This window comes from Peromyscus maniculatus, chromosome 6, assembly GCF_049852395.1.
Source record: "Peromyscus maniculatus bairdii isolate BWxNUB_F1_BW_parent chromosome 6, HU_Pman_BW_mat_3.1, whole genome shotgun sequence".
Classification (NCBI taxonomy): domain Eukaryota; kingdom Metazoa; phylum Chordata; class Mammalia; order Rodentia; family Cricetidae; genus Peromyscus; species Peromyscus maniculatus.
The window spans coordinates 77,827,996-77,844,446 of NC_134857.1; the positions used below are offsets into that span (position 1 = coordinate 77,827,996).

At 44.8% G+C, this 16,451-nt stretch overlaps 1 protein-coding gene across 2 annotated transcripts in view; it reads right to left on the reverse strand.

The window, feature by feature from the left end:
- The window catches only part of Pde4dip (phosphodiesterase 4D interacting protein), a 199,746-nt gene that overhangs the window by 142,874 nt on the left and 40,421 nt on the right, over nt 1-16,451 (reverse strand). For both annotated transcript variants that reach the window (XM_076574651.1, XM_076574649.1), the window contains exons 2-3: nt 12,308-12,360; nt 7,714-7,865 (exon numbers count right to left, since the gene is read on the reverse strand). In XM_076574651.1, the coding sequence (XP_076430766.1) occupies nt 7,714-7,865; nt 12,308-12,360 (205 nt within the window). The remainder of the gene's footprint in view (nt 1-7,713; nt 7,866-12,307; nt 12,361-16,451) is intronic.

Below are 16,451 nucleotides of genomic sequence, written 5' to 3' on the forward strand. Positions count from 1 at the left end.
ATTCTCCTTATAAGTATTTCTTTGATGCCGGGTGGTAGTGTCACAGCTGGGCAGTGATGGTGCATGCCTTTAATCCTAGACCTTGGGAGGCAGAGGCAGGTGGATCTCTGTGAGTTTGAGGCCAGCCTGGTTTATAGGGCTAGTTCTAGGAAAGCTGAGGCTACACAGAGAAATCCTGTCTCAAACAAATCAAAAATAAATAAATAATTTCTTTGACATTTTGCCATGGGAATAGGAAACCTCTTACACTGGGATATTCTACATTTGTGAATTGCTTCTTCCTCCAAGAGAAAGCCAAATTTTTATTTTGTTCACTTTTTAGACACTCTTTCAGACCCCTAATCAAGTGTAATTTTCTCTAGGAATCTTCCCTACATCGTGCCCCTCTGCATCTAGAAGCCCGAGCTATGTATTTTGTTAAGACTCTTGACTTTCATTATAGCAATGATTACAGTGTGTTTTAATCTGCACTCAAGATCATTGTGTTTGTTTTGTAGTTCTTAAGAAAAAAAATGAGTAATTTTATACCTAGATTAGGAGTGAAATTTTGCTAAAGGGCTGTGGAATGATTGCATCACATTTTAAAAGGAAAAAATAACATTTATGAGTATTGAAAGTTTAGATTTTCCCCTTTCTATCTAATCATGTTCTGAATGTCTGAAGACATCCATGAAAACAAAACCAGTATACTTGGGATGCTATGGTAACCAAAGTGGAAAGCACTTAAAAAAAATGCAGTTTGCTAGTAGCATTAATTTTCCAAGGCTGTGATTATAGGAAAACAAGATGTACAGAAACCGCAGATCCTATTAGGCCCAGATTCACCTAAATTAGCCAAGGATACCCAACTGTAATAACTCAGTTCCTTAAAGGTAGAAAAGGTAAAAACCATCCCCATTCCCCACTTTAACTTAGTTTTTCTTTTTCTTTCCCCCCCTATAGATTTTGTGACCCAAGTGGAAAGGTTTGCCAGGATGGGTGGGGCCTCCAGAGACTGCGTCATTGTGGTTAGAGCCACAGCCTGCCAGGGAAAGCTGGCTTCAGTCTAGAGCTGGAGAATGCCGCTGCTGGTTTTGCGGGCATGTTCATGTTAAAGGCAGCATTGTTGGCAATGCTAACCAGGGGAAGGCAGCGGAGGCCTCCTCTGGATGTTATAGCCAAAGACACTACCCTTCTTCAGCTTTCTTATTTACAGTTTGGGCCATCCTGAGTCTGTATAAAGCCACGCTGTACACACTCGCCAACGGACCTCTCTGAATGGTCCTCTCATTTCCCAAGAAGTTTAGGAGTCAGTGGCCTCATGGCAGTGCCGTCACTTGAGAACTGTATAATTTGGGGCAAGTTATTTCAACTTTGGTCTCCTCACTAGTATAAAGGGTGTAATGTCTACCCCCTAAGCTCGAAAAATGAGCTGAAACTAGTTGAAACAACACATTACAGATTATTACTTGCTAAGGACACAATTCTCTTAATTAGTCCCATCACAAAGTATTTTTAAAAGTGTCCATTTCTTTCCCTTCTTCCATCTCTCTGATTTCACTATCTCTTGACTACAGTTTTCCACCACGCTCCCTCAGTTAATGCACCCATTCCCGCCTTCAAAGTCAGCCCCTCATGATGGACACCGAGCCATGGCAGAAGAGCCACAGATCTAATGAGACAGTTGACCTGCAACAGCGTGCAACAAATTTGTTGCTGAGCATTTATTGAGCACTTGTTGCATTCTACATTATGCCAGATTCTGTAGACTGCCAGAGCGCAAACAGAAGCGGAATATGCTTTAGGGTTAGAGAAAGTATCCTAACAAACAAAAAGGAAAACAATCAAGCCGTAGCCCAAACTTGAAGGCTAAATGGGCTTTACCAGGTGGAGGAGGAGAGAAGGTCTTCCAGGCAGACAGACTGACAGAAACAAAGTCACGGGCAAATGAGACAGCTGTGCATCTCAAATGGTTCGGAATGAATGCAATGAATGCAAGAGATGATGTTACGATAGCAAAGGAATTTCCCATATTGCTGGAAAAGTCTGATAGGATTCTAATCTGTGTCAGCTTTAATAGAGGAACTTGTGATTTCATTCCCGAGTGGGACCCTTCATTAGCACCCGACTTTTACTAACTGAGCTCCCCAACCTAGAAAATACTTCCTGTTTTAGGTCACATAAAAGGATTAGTGAGAGCCTGGAAGGATGGCTCAGCAGTTGAGCACATACTGCTTTTCCAGAGGCTTGGAGTTCCATTCCCAGCACCCACACTTCATGGCTCATAACCACCTGTAACTCCAGCTCCAGGGAGATTTAAAGCCTTTGGAGCTCCAGGGAGATTTAAAGCCTTTGGCTCTTTGGGCATGCGCGCGCGCGCGCGCGCGCGCGCGCACACACACACACACACACACACACACACACACACACACACGCATATACGCACTCATGCACACACACACATAATTAAAAATAAATCATAAAAAAGTGGGAGTTGGAGAGATGGCTCAGAGGTAACGAGCACTTGTTGCTCTTCCTGAGGACCCGGGTTCAATTCTCAGCACCCACATGTCAGCTCAAAACTATCTGTAGCGCCAGTTCCAAGAGATCTGACAACTTCTAGCCTCTGCAGGCAACAGGCACACACATGGTACAAAGACAAACATACAGACAAAATACCCAAACACATTAAATTAAAAACATTGTTTTAAAAAGAACAAATGTTTTCAGGCTCCTATTATAAGACATTAGGCTCGCCTCTACCCTGTTATTTAGTTCCCCATTTGTTCTTTTATTTATTTATTTATTTACTTATTTATTTATTTTCGATTTTTTTATTTTATTTTATTTTTTTGAGAGAGAGGGTTTCTCTGTGTAACCTTTGCTATCCTGGAACTCACTCTGTAGAGCACGTTGGCCTTGAACTCACAAAGATCTGCCTGCCTCTGCCTCCCAAGTGCTTGGGTTAATGGCATATGCCACCACTGCCCTAACTTAGGTCCTCATTTGTAAAGCGGGGTAGCACTCCTTTCACGGGGTTGTCGGGAGCATTAAATGAGATGATGAAGCATTATCTCAGTACAGACACATGGGAAGTATGGTGACATTTTATTTGTGCTGAAATGTGATTTTATTTGTATGTTAAAAAATAAAGTTGCCTCGATGTCAGAGCTAATAGCAAGCCATAGCAGAAGTCTGGCAGTGGTCACACATGCCCTTAATCCGATCACATGGCAGGCAGAATCTCTGTGTGTTCAAGGACATAGCCAGCTTGGTGACACATGTCTTTAATCCACGTACCAACCATAGGGACCTGGAGGTCTGTATAGACAGGCAGTGACGAAGAAGTCATGTGGTTGGGTTTAGAACCAATGAGAAGGCAGAACAGAAAGTCAATAAAAAGTAGGTCTCTTTTCTCAGGGGAAGGACGGCAGCGGCTGGTAAGCTAAAGGCCATTCGCTAGTGCTCTGACCTCTTGGGCTTTTATCTCTTTATTTGGCTCTGTGTTTCTTATTTAATAAGACTGTTTAGAATTACATCTACAGGGAAGTGATTCATAAACACTAGCTAGTGTTCCTCTGTTCTTCTTGAGCCTTCTGCACCCCAGAGACACAGGGCTAGGATGAGAGCCATGAGTACCAAGAAAGGATTTCTCAACAGAAAGGAATTCTCTCTCAATTTACAACTATGGTCATTTGCATGTAAAAACTATTTCTGACCTAATGTATCCAATTGACGATCATGGCACATAAGCTGTGATCCCTGCCTCTCTAACTTGAAAAATGGAGAGAATGATACTTGTTTAAATGTCTTATAAGGGCATAATCAGACAATTTATAAGAAAAGCTTAATTCACTGCTTAAGTGTACACATCTGCAAAGGACAGAGACTCCTCCATTATGGAGGCCTCAGGGTTGGGGAACCCCATTTATTACAGAGCCAAAAGATAACAAGGTTTAATGATGAAGCCACTCATTCAAAAACCACAAAGGAAGCCCAGCTGCCAGGCAGTGCTCTCCTTTCTCATCGGAGGGGGCCAGCCTGACAAACACACGGAGTAGAGACTGAACTTACACACAGAAGGGGAGGCTGAGCAGTTCCTTCCTGAGCCCTCCAGACAGCCATTCTGCTCCCCAATCTAACCCACTCACTGCTGTGGACTGAGCGCAGAGAGTGAACAAGCAGAAGAGGAAGCCACCGGCTCATCCATTTCACTCCCTTTGTCACAGTTTTCTACACTAACATCGATTGTCATTTTCCCCGACCAGTTCCATTCTGGCTCCACAACACACCAGTGTTTACATTTTGGGTCTGCTGGATCTCACTTTGTGTCAGGCACAATTATATGGGTGCATTGTCATGTGCAGTTTGAGCTCACTGAGAAGTTGGCTCTGGAGATCAGGCTGCTTGCTCCCTCTGCCCACTTCAGACTCAAGCATATTCATGCCAAGTATCTTCTAAAGGCCTTGCCTAGGATTAGCTGGGCCTCCCTAACTCTGTGACGGGGAGGGAAGAGAACAGCAAAACAGACCAAGAGTGAAAACACTATGCCCTTGAGAGGAGCTAGAAGGCAAACCATCTCCAACAGAGGTTACAGTGTCTATCCTGTGTTATAAAACTCCTTACAGTAGGAAATGGAAGCTAAAAATGTATCCATGGGTAATTCATATGTGGGAAGCCCATCTGTGGAGAGAAAGCTCAATCAGAAACCCCAGCTGATTGCCTCAGTCTCCCCAGTCAGTTTCTGCTGAATGTTTGAGTACCCACGTTGATGATGGTATCTCTCTCTGTTGCTATTTGTTCTTTTACTAGAAAGGCTCCTCCTCTGTGCTCTGCCAGGGATCAGTATTGGGACTCTAGGACCACCTTAGAGGGGCCTCCCCAGTGGACTTCTGCTGGATGCTTTGAATACCCAATTTGATCATGTTTTGCTATCTATCTATCTTCCATCTATCTGTCTATCTTTCATCTATCTGTCTATCTATCTATCTATCTATCTATCTATCTATCTATCTATCTATCTCACTTGCTGTTTTTCTCTTACTTTGGCTTGCTATGTACATAATAAATTCACTCATTCAAAAAAAACCTGTCTGTCATAGATTGTGCTGGCTAGTTTTATGTCAACTTGACACAAGCTATAGTTATGTGAGAGGAGGGAACCTCAGTTGAGAAAATGAGTCCTGAACGTGGGGCTGTAGGCAAGCCTGTAGGGCATTTTCTTAATTAGAGATTAACGCAGGTGAGCTCAGCTTTGGGTGCCTCAGCCAGCGTACACTACCTGTAACAGGTGCTGTCTAAGAGACGGTCCTTCCTCAGTCCTTTAATAAGATTAGATGCAGGAGCTCTGGATCTCAAAGTATGCGGCCTTATCGCCAGAGAAGATATTGTTAGTTAGTAGTTATGTTGATAGTGATGCAATGTCTGGACTTTCTAACACTGAAATGAAGGCCAGGGACAATATCAAAGTCTTTTTGTTCAAATCCGGATGGATCCTGGCTGCTCAGCCCAAGCCTGTGTTCCTTTGACATTCTTGTCAAGGCCAAGAGGCATGAAGCCCTGTCTGCTCTTCTAGTTGGCACCTACCCATCCCTTATCCCAAGGCTATGGAACACATGTTTTAAAACTAACAGAGCCGGGTGGTGGTGGCGCACTCCTTTAATCCCAGCCCTTGGGAGGCAGAGCCTGGTCTACTATGGTGATATTTTAATTGTACTGAAATGTGATTTTATTTGTATGTTAATAAATAAAGTTGCCTGGGGGTCAGAGCTAATAGCAAGCCATAGCAGAAACTGGGCGGTGGTGGTGCACGCCTTTAATCCCAGCTCTTGGGAGGCAGAGCTAGGCGGATCTCTGTGTGTTCAAGGATACAGCCAGCATGGAGACACATGCCTTTAATCTCAATACCAACCATAGAAGACCTGGATGTCTGTACAGACAGGCAGTGACGAGGAGGTCATGTGGTTGGGTTTACAACCAATGAGAAGGCAGAATATAAAGTCTATAAAAAAGACAAACAGACAGGAAGTAGCTCTCTTGCTGAGGAAGACAGCAGCGGCAGTGAAGGGTAAGGTTTTTAGCTCTTAGCTATTGCTCTTGACCTCTTGGGCTTTCATCTTTGCATTGGCTCTGTGTTTCTTATTTAATAAGATGGTTACATCTACAGTCTACAGAGTGAGATCCAGGATAGGCACCAAAACTACACAGAGAAACCGTGTCTTGAAAAGCAGAACAAAACAAAACAAAAAAACCTTACAGAACATGTTCTGATAATTTCTTCCATTTTTTAAGGTAAGGTACTAGGATGTGTCCTTACCCCTCAGCAATGTTTTCCTAGCCAACAACTCCTCCATGTTTTCCAGTCCTCTCACGGAGGTGCCTCGGATGTTCAAAACGGATATGAGTGTTTAAGGACAAACACACATATGAGCACTTGGTGAACCAGCAATTTAGTTTTCTATTTCTCTCTTAACACAACAGAGGATGAGGGTTTAAAGTGCCTCTGGTTGGCCTCATATCTGACAGTGATTCTCACCATTGAGAAGTAAGAACTACTCCACCATGTAAGACTTGAACTATAAAAGCAAAGGACTCGGGAGTTATATTTGGAATGCAACTAGTCCCCCAGCTCAGCCCCACCACATCCAGCCATTCATCCTATCAGTGGGTCTGACATCCTTCATTTCTGGGCTCCCCATTACCTCCCAACAAAAGGAGTGTGCCTAACACACTCTGCCTTTCCAAGGCACCCACAGACCTCTGAGATGCTCTGCAGAAGCGCTCGCCCTTTGAGCAGCTGATGATCTGAAAGGCTGGGGAGGTGTTACCTCCCTGAAAGGAGGGTGTGAAGTGTCATCCACCCTGCTCCTATCACCATCATTGCCTACAGATGTATCTGGAAGGATGCCAGTGCAGTCCTAGGGAACATCTGTAATTACAAGTTGAGGAAGGACAGAGTAAACCCATGGTAATACAACTGCTTTTGAAAATGTGATTTTACTGTGTGGTATCCAAAGCTATTCCTTGCAGAGTAAAAGGAAAACCCATTCGTTTGAAGACTGATGTCCAAGTACTCAAGTGAGGCCTGCTCCTTGGGTATCCCCCAGGGGGCACCAAAGACCTGCTTCTTTTTTTAGAACATGGGTATAAAATATTCTGAGTGCCTCCTCTTGGATGGTTTAAATGCAGGTTCTTTTGTACAGGCGTCCTAGGATCAAGCTGGCTTACAGGGAGTTGGGAATCTGCACTGTGGCATCAGGTATTGCTCTTGGCCAAATCTAAGACTATGCTAGGTGTCTGAAGCAACTTTGCCTGATTCTTGTGGAAAAGCAAATGGCTTTGGTTGTGTTTCCTCATAGAACAGACAGTATCTAGCTTTTTGGCATTGTCCAAGCTGGTAACAGAGAAAATAATGTCAACTGGGAGCCCTGGGCTCACTGTGTTGCAAGTCCAGCTTCTCTGTGTGTCATTTTACCTTCCTGAGTTTATCTGAGAAATGAATGAGGAAGATGACCACTAAAACAGAATACATCAGTACAAGCAATTGATCTTCTATCAACCACAGGGCCCCCAACAAATACCTAACAGCATATGGTTAGGGCACATGCACTCTTGAAATGGTCATCATCATGAAAACCAAACCCATAATCCGGTCTGCAGGACATATTTTTATAAAATCCCGATTCCATATTTGTGTTTCTAATTGGGATATAGTTATCCACACATGTATCTCACCTTCTCAAAGTCTCGAAGAGCCTGGGTCTGCACCAGAGGGGGCTTCTCAAATGCTCTCAAGGAGTGTGTCTGCCCGAAGGGGATCTTCTCACCACTTCTCCAGGCCTGTGAGTGAACTGGAGGGCCCCGATCTTTAGTGTCACTGAGAAAAGCTGTCAACGAAACAGAACAGTAAGAAAACGAGTGTATATAATAAAGGCAGCATGGCTGCTCTAACTGGCACATTCCAGCAGAACTTCGTTTCTGTGAAATATGAACCAGTTGTAGGTCACATAGAAAGGATTCACACACAATAACCTTTGTGGAGTTTATTACTTATGGTCTCTGGTGAATACCGAGACATAGCTTGTGCCCATGCCTCTTTATGACATGAGGGCCATCCTCCTCCACCCAAGTTGGCCAAGTGACTTGTGCTGGCCAACAAAACACATAAAGGTGACCCTGTGTGTGTCAGGCGATGAGGCCTCCAACTACGCTTTTCTACTCTCAGCTTCTTAGCAGCTCGCCATTCATCTTGTCACAAAGTTGGGCCTCCAGAGCAGTGACATGTGAACGGATAAGGAATCGGTGCCCCAATCAAACATGACACATGTGGACCAGAGATCGGGGCACAACATGGATTACGATCTGAGGTTAAAAAAATGTAGGGAACCCAGCTCTTCTTGGCTGACAGAAGGAAACAGAGAGCCTTTATTTCTACACTACTCTCTGCATTAAGAAGAAGAACCATATCAACACACAGAATTCCAATGACAGTATGAGAGCAAGCAGAAGCAAATGGCCCTGGATAGCCCTGGCTTCACTGAGAAGTTAGTTAGACACAGAGATAGATAGTCTTAAGGAGTCTTAAGGAGTAAGAGGCAAACTGTCACCCTATGCTATTCGTCTTCCCCTCTCTACCTCCCTCTCTCCGTTTCCCCCGCAATGATTTGTAAACTTGCCCGAAGAACTGTGTCATGGTTTGGATCTTAAACATCCCCTGAAGTCTTATATGCTAAAGGCTCACTGGCCAGCCTATAGCACTAGTGGGAGCTGGAGCCAATAGAAGGAAGATAGGTCACTGGGACAAGCCCTTGAAGAGGTTATTGGGACCCTGGCCCTTTTCCTCTCTCTTGGCTGCTCAGTTGCCATGAGGTGGGTATGTTTCCTCTGCCACGGGCTCCTGCTGTGAAGTACTACCTCACCACAGGCCACGTGGGAAACAGAGCCAATCAACAACAGGCTGGAACCCCTGAAACCAGGAGCCAAAGGGAATCCTCCTTTCCAGCTATCTCCGCAGATGTCATCTGTCCAGTGACAGAAAGCTGACAAACACAGAACATAAGGACAGGGGACCACGTCCTGACGTGTTCCCTTCACCTACCCAGATGTTTTTCATGTCCTCAGAAGAGATTTAAATTCATCTGTGTTCAATGGAAAAGGAACTTTGAAGAAAAAGTAAAAGCGAATCAACAAATTGTGAATAAGAAATGGAAATGTGCTGGCAGAGAGGGGGAGAGAGAGAGAAAGAGAAGAGAGAGAGTACATCTTTTTCTTTGATCTGCTTTGTCCCGAAAACTCCTCGTCCCAATCTCCCAGTTTCCTGACCATCTCTGCAAGGAAACTGGGAGAATAAGGAGGAACGGCTGAGGATCATCGGATCATCGCTAGGAAGCGGCTCTGATGGAAGGAAGCCCTTTTAAGATAAAGGAAAATGTAGAAAGAATATTGCAGTATTCTGAGACAGAGAAAAGTCTCCTGCAAGAGGGAAGGCACTGGGGGGACTGGGGAGGGGGCAAGAAAAAGAAAAAGAGTATCAGAAAGATGACGAGGGAACGGGCCGTGCTCACTGGAGTGGCGCCAGCATTGGCGTTGGGTTTTGTTGTTCCTTTCCCAATGTGTTTAATGTTCCATTGCATCACTCATTTAAAGAATGATGACCGGAAATGTAATTTGTCTTCAAACTGAACACTGTAAGCGGGATCTTCAGTTTTGTAAAATTCACACACTGCTGCATATGTGTTCAGATTGCTCTGTGCTTGATGGTCCTTGATGCCTGATGTTGTTTAGGGGCTTAAAGCAAAGGAAATTCAAGCTAGTTTTATTGGTGGGGAAATGAGTTGTATATAGAGTTTTGTTGTCATTGTTGTTGTTTTTTTGTTTGTTTGTTGGTGTCAATTGTCTTTGATGAGGCATCCACCAAATAGTTGTTCTGTTCATTTATTTAATAGCACTCTGAGATCACAAATAACAATGTCATAAAATGACAATGATGATGTTGACCCTGTTTTGTTGGTGTACTAAAAATGTTTCTAAGTAAATGTGATTTTTGAATTCAGAATTGTGGGGAGAATGGTCGCTTTCCCATTTAGATGATGTCACATAGGCTACCAAGTGGGGCGCAAATGATACAACAGAAGGAAGCCGTACTGCAGTGAGATGGATGGGGTAGGGTTGGCAAGGTGCGCTGAGCCTCTGCGGCTGGACTCAGATCCGGACTGCTTGCAGACTGTGCAATTTTAAGCAGATGGCTTCATTTCCCTAAGTCTTACTGTCTCTGTGCACATGAGGATAATGACACTTTCACAGAAATCTCACATTGAAGACAGAAAATAACTAACGGGAGCAGTCCATCAAATGCCTGTCAGTAGTAGGCATCTTGAACATTCCTTTTCAGTATTTGTCCCAGTTCTTAGATCTTTGGCTCAAAATGCAGGGCCTAGACACCCAACAATGTTAAATATGGTATCCTAGGAACATCTGAACTGAATATACACAGTTGAATATCAATGTGTATGTGTGTGTGTGCACATGTGTGTGGAAGCCAGAGGTCAACCTTGGGTAGTGTTTCTCAGGCATCACCTGCTGTGAATGATTGATAAATAAAACACTGATTGGCCAGTGGCCAGGCAGGGGCAGGAAGTATAGGCGGGGCTAACAGAGAGGAGAACTGAAGTAACAGGAAGGCAGAGGGGGAGACACTGCCAGCCACCACCAGGACAAGGAAGATGTAAGGTACCGGTAAGCCACGTGGCAAAGTATAGATTAATAGAAATGGGTTCATTTAAGATAGAAGAAGTAGATAACAAGAAGCCTGCCATGGCCATACAGTTTGTAAACAATATAAGTCTCTGTATGTTTCCTTGGTTGGGTCTGAGCCACTGCGGGACTGGTGGATAGAGAGATTTGTCCTGACTGTGTGCCAGAAAGACTCTAGCTACAATCACCCATCTTGTATTTTGAGACATGGTCTTTCAATGTTCTGGAACTCCCAAGCAGGCCAGGATCTTCCTGTCTCTGCCTCTCCTGCGCTGGACTTCCAAGTGCACACCAGCAAGCATTCTACTGACTGAACAGCCTCTTCAGCCACTTGGATACCAAGCTTAGGGGATGCTGAAGTCTTTAATGCATTCAAATTAAGACCTGATTTCTACATGGAACACATGAACCATTAATGAAAAAAAAAAAAAAAAGGCTAAACACTTAGCAAGTGAATGAAAATCCTCAGGTTGGGGGCATGTCTTTGAGAAAGGTATTTCCTGAAAGAAATCTGTGTCAGCCAGGCTCCAAACATAAGCATAGTATGCTTTCTCTTATATGCAAACTGTATGTCTTACTTTTCATATGTATTTATGAGTGTGAGTATAGGTTCTAAAACTCGGAAAGAGACTGTGAGGGGAGGAGAAGACCTTCGAGTGTGGAGGAGGCTAGGTGGGTCTTAGCAGCATGTGTGTGGCGTGAAGGTGGAATTGGGGCCTCTAGGGGATGAGGGGACGGGCCAGGATGGGACAGGAAGACAAGGGAGGAGATGAAGCAATGGCAAAGTATGCAAAAAAATATTAGCATAAAACACATCACTTCAGATCTGTTTTTTAAAGATTAAAAAAGAGCCGGTGTGGTGGCACACACCTTTAATGCCAGCACTAGGGAGACAGAGGCAGGCAAATCCTTGAGTTCAAGGCCAACCTGGCCTACAGAGCCAGTTCCAAGACAACCAGGGTTACATAAAGAAACCCTGTCTTAAAGAAGAGAGAGAGAGAGAGAGAGAGAGAGAGAGAGAGAGAGAGAGAGAGAGAGAGAGAGAGAGCACTGTACTTTGATTTTAGCTGGCACATGTGCAGGAGTGTGTGTGTGTGTGTGCTATAATTATGATGGCATTAATAGGAATAGTAAACAAGATATAGGACATGCTTATTTCTAGACAAGTTTGATCGTTTAATCTTACCTCTGAGAGTATCATTACTATACCCATTTTAATGGGGCATTGGGGTAGAGATGTCATTTTGATGGCAGAATTTATCTTACTCATTTTCAAGTGGCTCTAATCTTGCAATGCTAGCCTTATTAAAAGTGAAGAATTCACAGAAGTACTTGTGTTATGACTGACTGTACTGTGCTGCCTCCTAGCTCATATAATCACATACAGTATAAAATTCCCCACTGGGGAATTCCAACTAGGGAAATATATTCTGCGCCGGTGTGTGCAAATTTGGAAATTCATAAAACTTTGAGGAGACTCCCATTAGGAGCCAGAGGGGCCCTGAATCAAGGGACTAGATTTGGGGGAATGATGAGAAACAGTGACATGAAACGGCACGGCCCATGGCATCCTTACCTGCTGCACTTGTTCTGGGTACCATCTCCCCATCATCTTCTCCAAAATAACGTCTGTGGGGGAAAATAAACATACATTAATTCATGAGTTACACATCCCAGGGCTCCTTTCCTGAGGTACATCTGTGTGTTCTCACCCATTTCTTCACTGGTACCCACTGAACTCTGACATGTATTAACTGCTCTTGTGGTCAATGCTGGCAAAAGCGTAGAGAATGTAACTAGTATAAAGGCATAGTGAAAGGGACCGTTAGAGCCACGCAAGGAGGCTATCAACCAGATGAAGAGTGGAAACAAAAGAATATTCTATCAGGAGGCAACAGCAAGGGTCCGAAGTCAAGAAGGTCCCTGATGTGTTAGAGGAATATATGGAGCCAACTAGACCAAGCTGAACCTTCTTAGAGAATGAATAGTAACAAAGGATAGAATACTTAGATTTTAAATAGAGTGTTTGGGTGCTGAGTGAGGGCATGTGGAGTGAGAAAAAGAGAGAATGGTGTTCTAATTCACTCCTCTGATGCTGTGATAGATAACGTGACCAAAAATAATTTGGGAAGGAAAGGGTTTATTTCAGCTTACACTCCCAGTTAACAGTCCATCCCCAAGGGAATTCAGGAAGGAGCTCAAGCCAGGAACTTGGAGCAGAAATCATAGAGGAAGGCTGTTTGCTGGCCCCTTTTGCTCTGGCTTGTGTTCAGCCAGCCTTATTTTATAACTCAAAACCACCTGCCTAGGGGTGGAACCACCCACAGTGGGCTGAACGGTTCCACATCGATCAACAATCAGGGCAATTCCCAACAGTCACAGCCACAGGCCCATCTGATCTGAGACTTGCTCTTCCGAGGTGACTCTTAGATGTGTCAAGTTGATAATGAAAACTAAGCAGGGCATACAGGAGGCTTCTATATCTCAAGTAAGGAGATGTCGGGGGTGGGGAAGACAGTAGAGAAGGAAGTGAAAAACTTTAAAGAGAGCAGAATCAACACCCATGGGGGCTGGGAATATAGCTGAGCTGGTAAAGTGCTTGGCTAGCATGTATGAAATCCTGGATTGCTCCCAGCACCCCTGAGCAAATTGTGGTGGCTCCTGCCTGTAACCACACACTTAGAAGGTAGCAGCAGGAGGATTAAAAGTACAAGGCTATCTCCAACTGCATAGTAAGTTCAAGGCTAAACCTGGGCTATGTAGCTTCCTACTTCAAATAAAGAAAAGAAAATTGACACACAAATTTTTGAAAAGTTAAATCCATTCATGGAAATGTTGGTAATGGCATGATCCAGGAGCCAAGGCTTTATCTGCAAAGCACAGACAAGCACTGCCATCCTTTACACAGAGAGGGCGAAGATCACAGAGATCAGTCAATAAGTACTTGCCAAACACCTACATGTCGTTAGGTGCTGTGTTTTGTTTGAGTTTTTGATTTGGGGTACTTTAGGGAGCACTAGAGATTGAGCCCAGGGCCTCCTGCCTGCTGAGTGAGTACACATTTTTGTATGTCAGTGTCCCCGACCCCCGAAAGGAACCTAGGTGGGCCTCACCCATGCTAGACCAATGGACCAAATGCATGGTCCTAGCAGCAATGTTTTAAACAAAAAGTTGTACCAGTAATAATAATAATAATAATAATAATAACAACCAGTGATGATGATGATGATCCAAAGGGCCAGGGATGTAGCCTGGGAACAGAGCTCTCATCTAGCATGAGAAGAGCCTAGGCACTGTTTGAAGCTTCCCTAATACAGCAGTGAGCAAAACAGGCAAAAATATCTCTGTAGTCATGGGATGTACAGTGAGAGAAAACAACTCAAATCTATAGAGTGTGGGCACAAGTTCTATAAAAGGACCAGTGGCTAGACTGAGGGCATGATCATTCTGAGGTACGGCTGAGGGGAGGGTTTTTATTGTTGATATGAGGGAGAATACAGCCAGAGGAGGCGTCCAGGACAGAGAGAGAGAGAAAGAAAATGATAGGCTAAAACATGGCCAGCAGACTGGGGAGGAGGAGAGAGAGAGAGAGGAAGACAAAGAGAGAGGGGACTAAGAGAGAGGGGACCAAGAGAGAGGGGACCAAGAGAGAGGGGGCCAAGAGAGAGGGGACCAAGAGAGAGGGGGCCGAGAGAGAGGGGGCCGAGAGAGAAGGGGCTGAGAGAGAGGGGGCTGAGAGAGAGGGGACCAAGACAGAGGGGGCTGAGAGAGAGGGGGCCGAGAGAGAGGGGGCCGAGAGAGCACATAGCTAAAATCATAGGTTATTATGGAATGAGAAACTGATGAGCTGAAGAAGTTTAGGGTAGAGGGTGAGCTGAGAAGAGCTGAGAAGAGTCACAGGTACTGAGGGAGCCTGGAGGCCAGCATGTGCTTTGGTATGTTAATAGGCACCCCAGATAGCCATTTGTCCTTCTGACAGTGATAAGAACTCCTTTGGTAGAGGGGAACCGAATGGTAGATAAGAGCTCCTTTGGTAGAGGGGAACCGAATGAGCCCTGGAATTTGGGGGAGTAGAGTTTCCTTTGGACCCGACAGTGAGGGGACAGAGAAAGTGAATGTAGGGAAGGAACAGAGGTAAGCAGAGGCAGGGGACTGCAGTTTTTAGTGGACAAGACTGCTCCACGGAACGATGAGTAGCTATGGGGGTATGTGAGAAAAGACTCCTCTACACTGATAGCATCAAATGCAAAGGCCCCACGAGGGAGCAACTAGAATGCAGAACAGCAAGGAGGCCAGTGTGCTGAGTAGAGTGAGGGGAGGGAGGGGAGGGTGTGGTGGTATTGTGTTCCCCAAAATATTGTGTACCTTAATAAACTTATCTGGGGTCAGAGAACAGAACAGCCATTAGTTAGGCAGTGATAGCACACGCCTTTAATCCTAGCATTCCAGAGGCAGAAATCCATCTGGGATCTCTGTGAGTTCAAGGCCACATTGGAAACAGCCAGGCATGGTGACTCACACCTTTAATCCCAGGAAGCGAGCCTTTAATCCTAGGGAGTGATGGTAGAAAGCAGAAAGGTATGTAAGGCGTGAGGACCAGAAACTAGAAGCATTTGGCTGGTTAAGCTCTTAGCTGGTTAAGCATGTGGTTGGTTAAGCATTTGGCTGGTTAAGCTTTCAGGCTTTGAAGCAGCACAGTTCAGCTGGGATTCATTCTGAATGAGGACTCAGAGGCTTCCAGCCTGAGCAAACAGGACCAGCTGAGGAACTGGTGAGGTGAGATAGCTGTGGCTTGTTCTGTCTCTCTGACCTTCCAGTATTCACCCCAATAACTGGCCTCGGGTTTGATTTTATTAATAAGAACTTTTAAGATTCCTGCCACAGGAGGGGGCTGTGTAGGGGGCACGGACTGGAAAAAGCCTTTCGGGACACTCAAAGGCATTTAGCTACTGTGGTTTTATGAATCAGAAAGATGACCGGAGTGGCTAATGGTCTTAATTGACTGCTGGCTACTATTTTGACGGACTGGGTGGGCACACAAGTAAGGCGGGGACAGAGCTTTCTGTAATTACTCTGCAGAGAGATGCTTTGTTGTGGAACTTATTTACCCTTTAAGCTATTGGGTCTCCCCGGACAGTGGTGACCAAAAAGAACTCTGCAGACAATGTTTTACAGGGCTTCTCCTTTCAAAAGCCAGACAACAGTCACAGGGAGGGAGAGGGGAATCTGGCATTTATTTGGAAATTGATGTTTGCCTCAGGGATGGAGTCATAGAAATCTTCACTCTGTTAACCAGATGGACATGAAAGTATTGGACATGACACATTTGGAATGCACACAACGGGTAATTCGTTATTAACCAAAAGTAGATCTCCAGCTTCCGTCTCCCTGGCCCTCTGCCTTTCCTTGATCCTTACTGAAAAGTCTCCCTGTGAGTGAGTCACATCATGGAAAAGAGAGTGCAGGTACCACTTATAGACTCCCTCCTGTCGAAGTGAGGGAGTAGATGTCAAAACTACTCAGCAGAATAATGGCTTGAAATACGTGTAAGGGAAAATTTATAGTTATCTGTGCTGCTCTCCGAGCATGCGTGCTCTGTCCACAAAGGTGGCTGCCCATCTGCCTTCAGAAGCACAGTCAGCCCTCGGGCTAAATCTACCCATCCAACATTGTTTTATTCCATCCGCACCCGGGTGACCCACTTCTACAGTCCCTTGAAA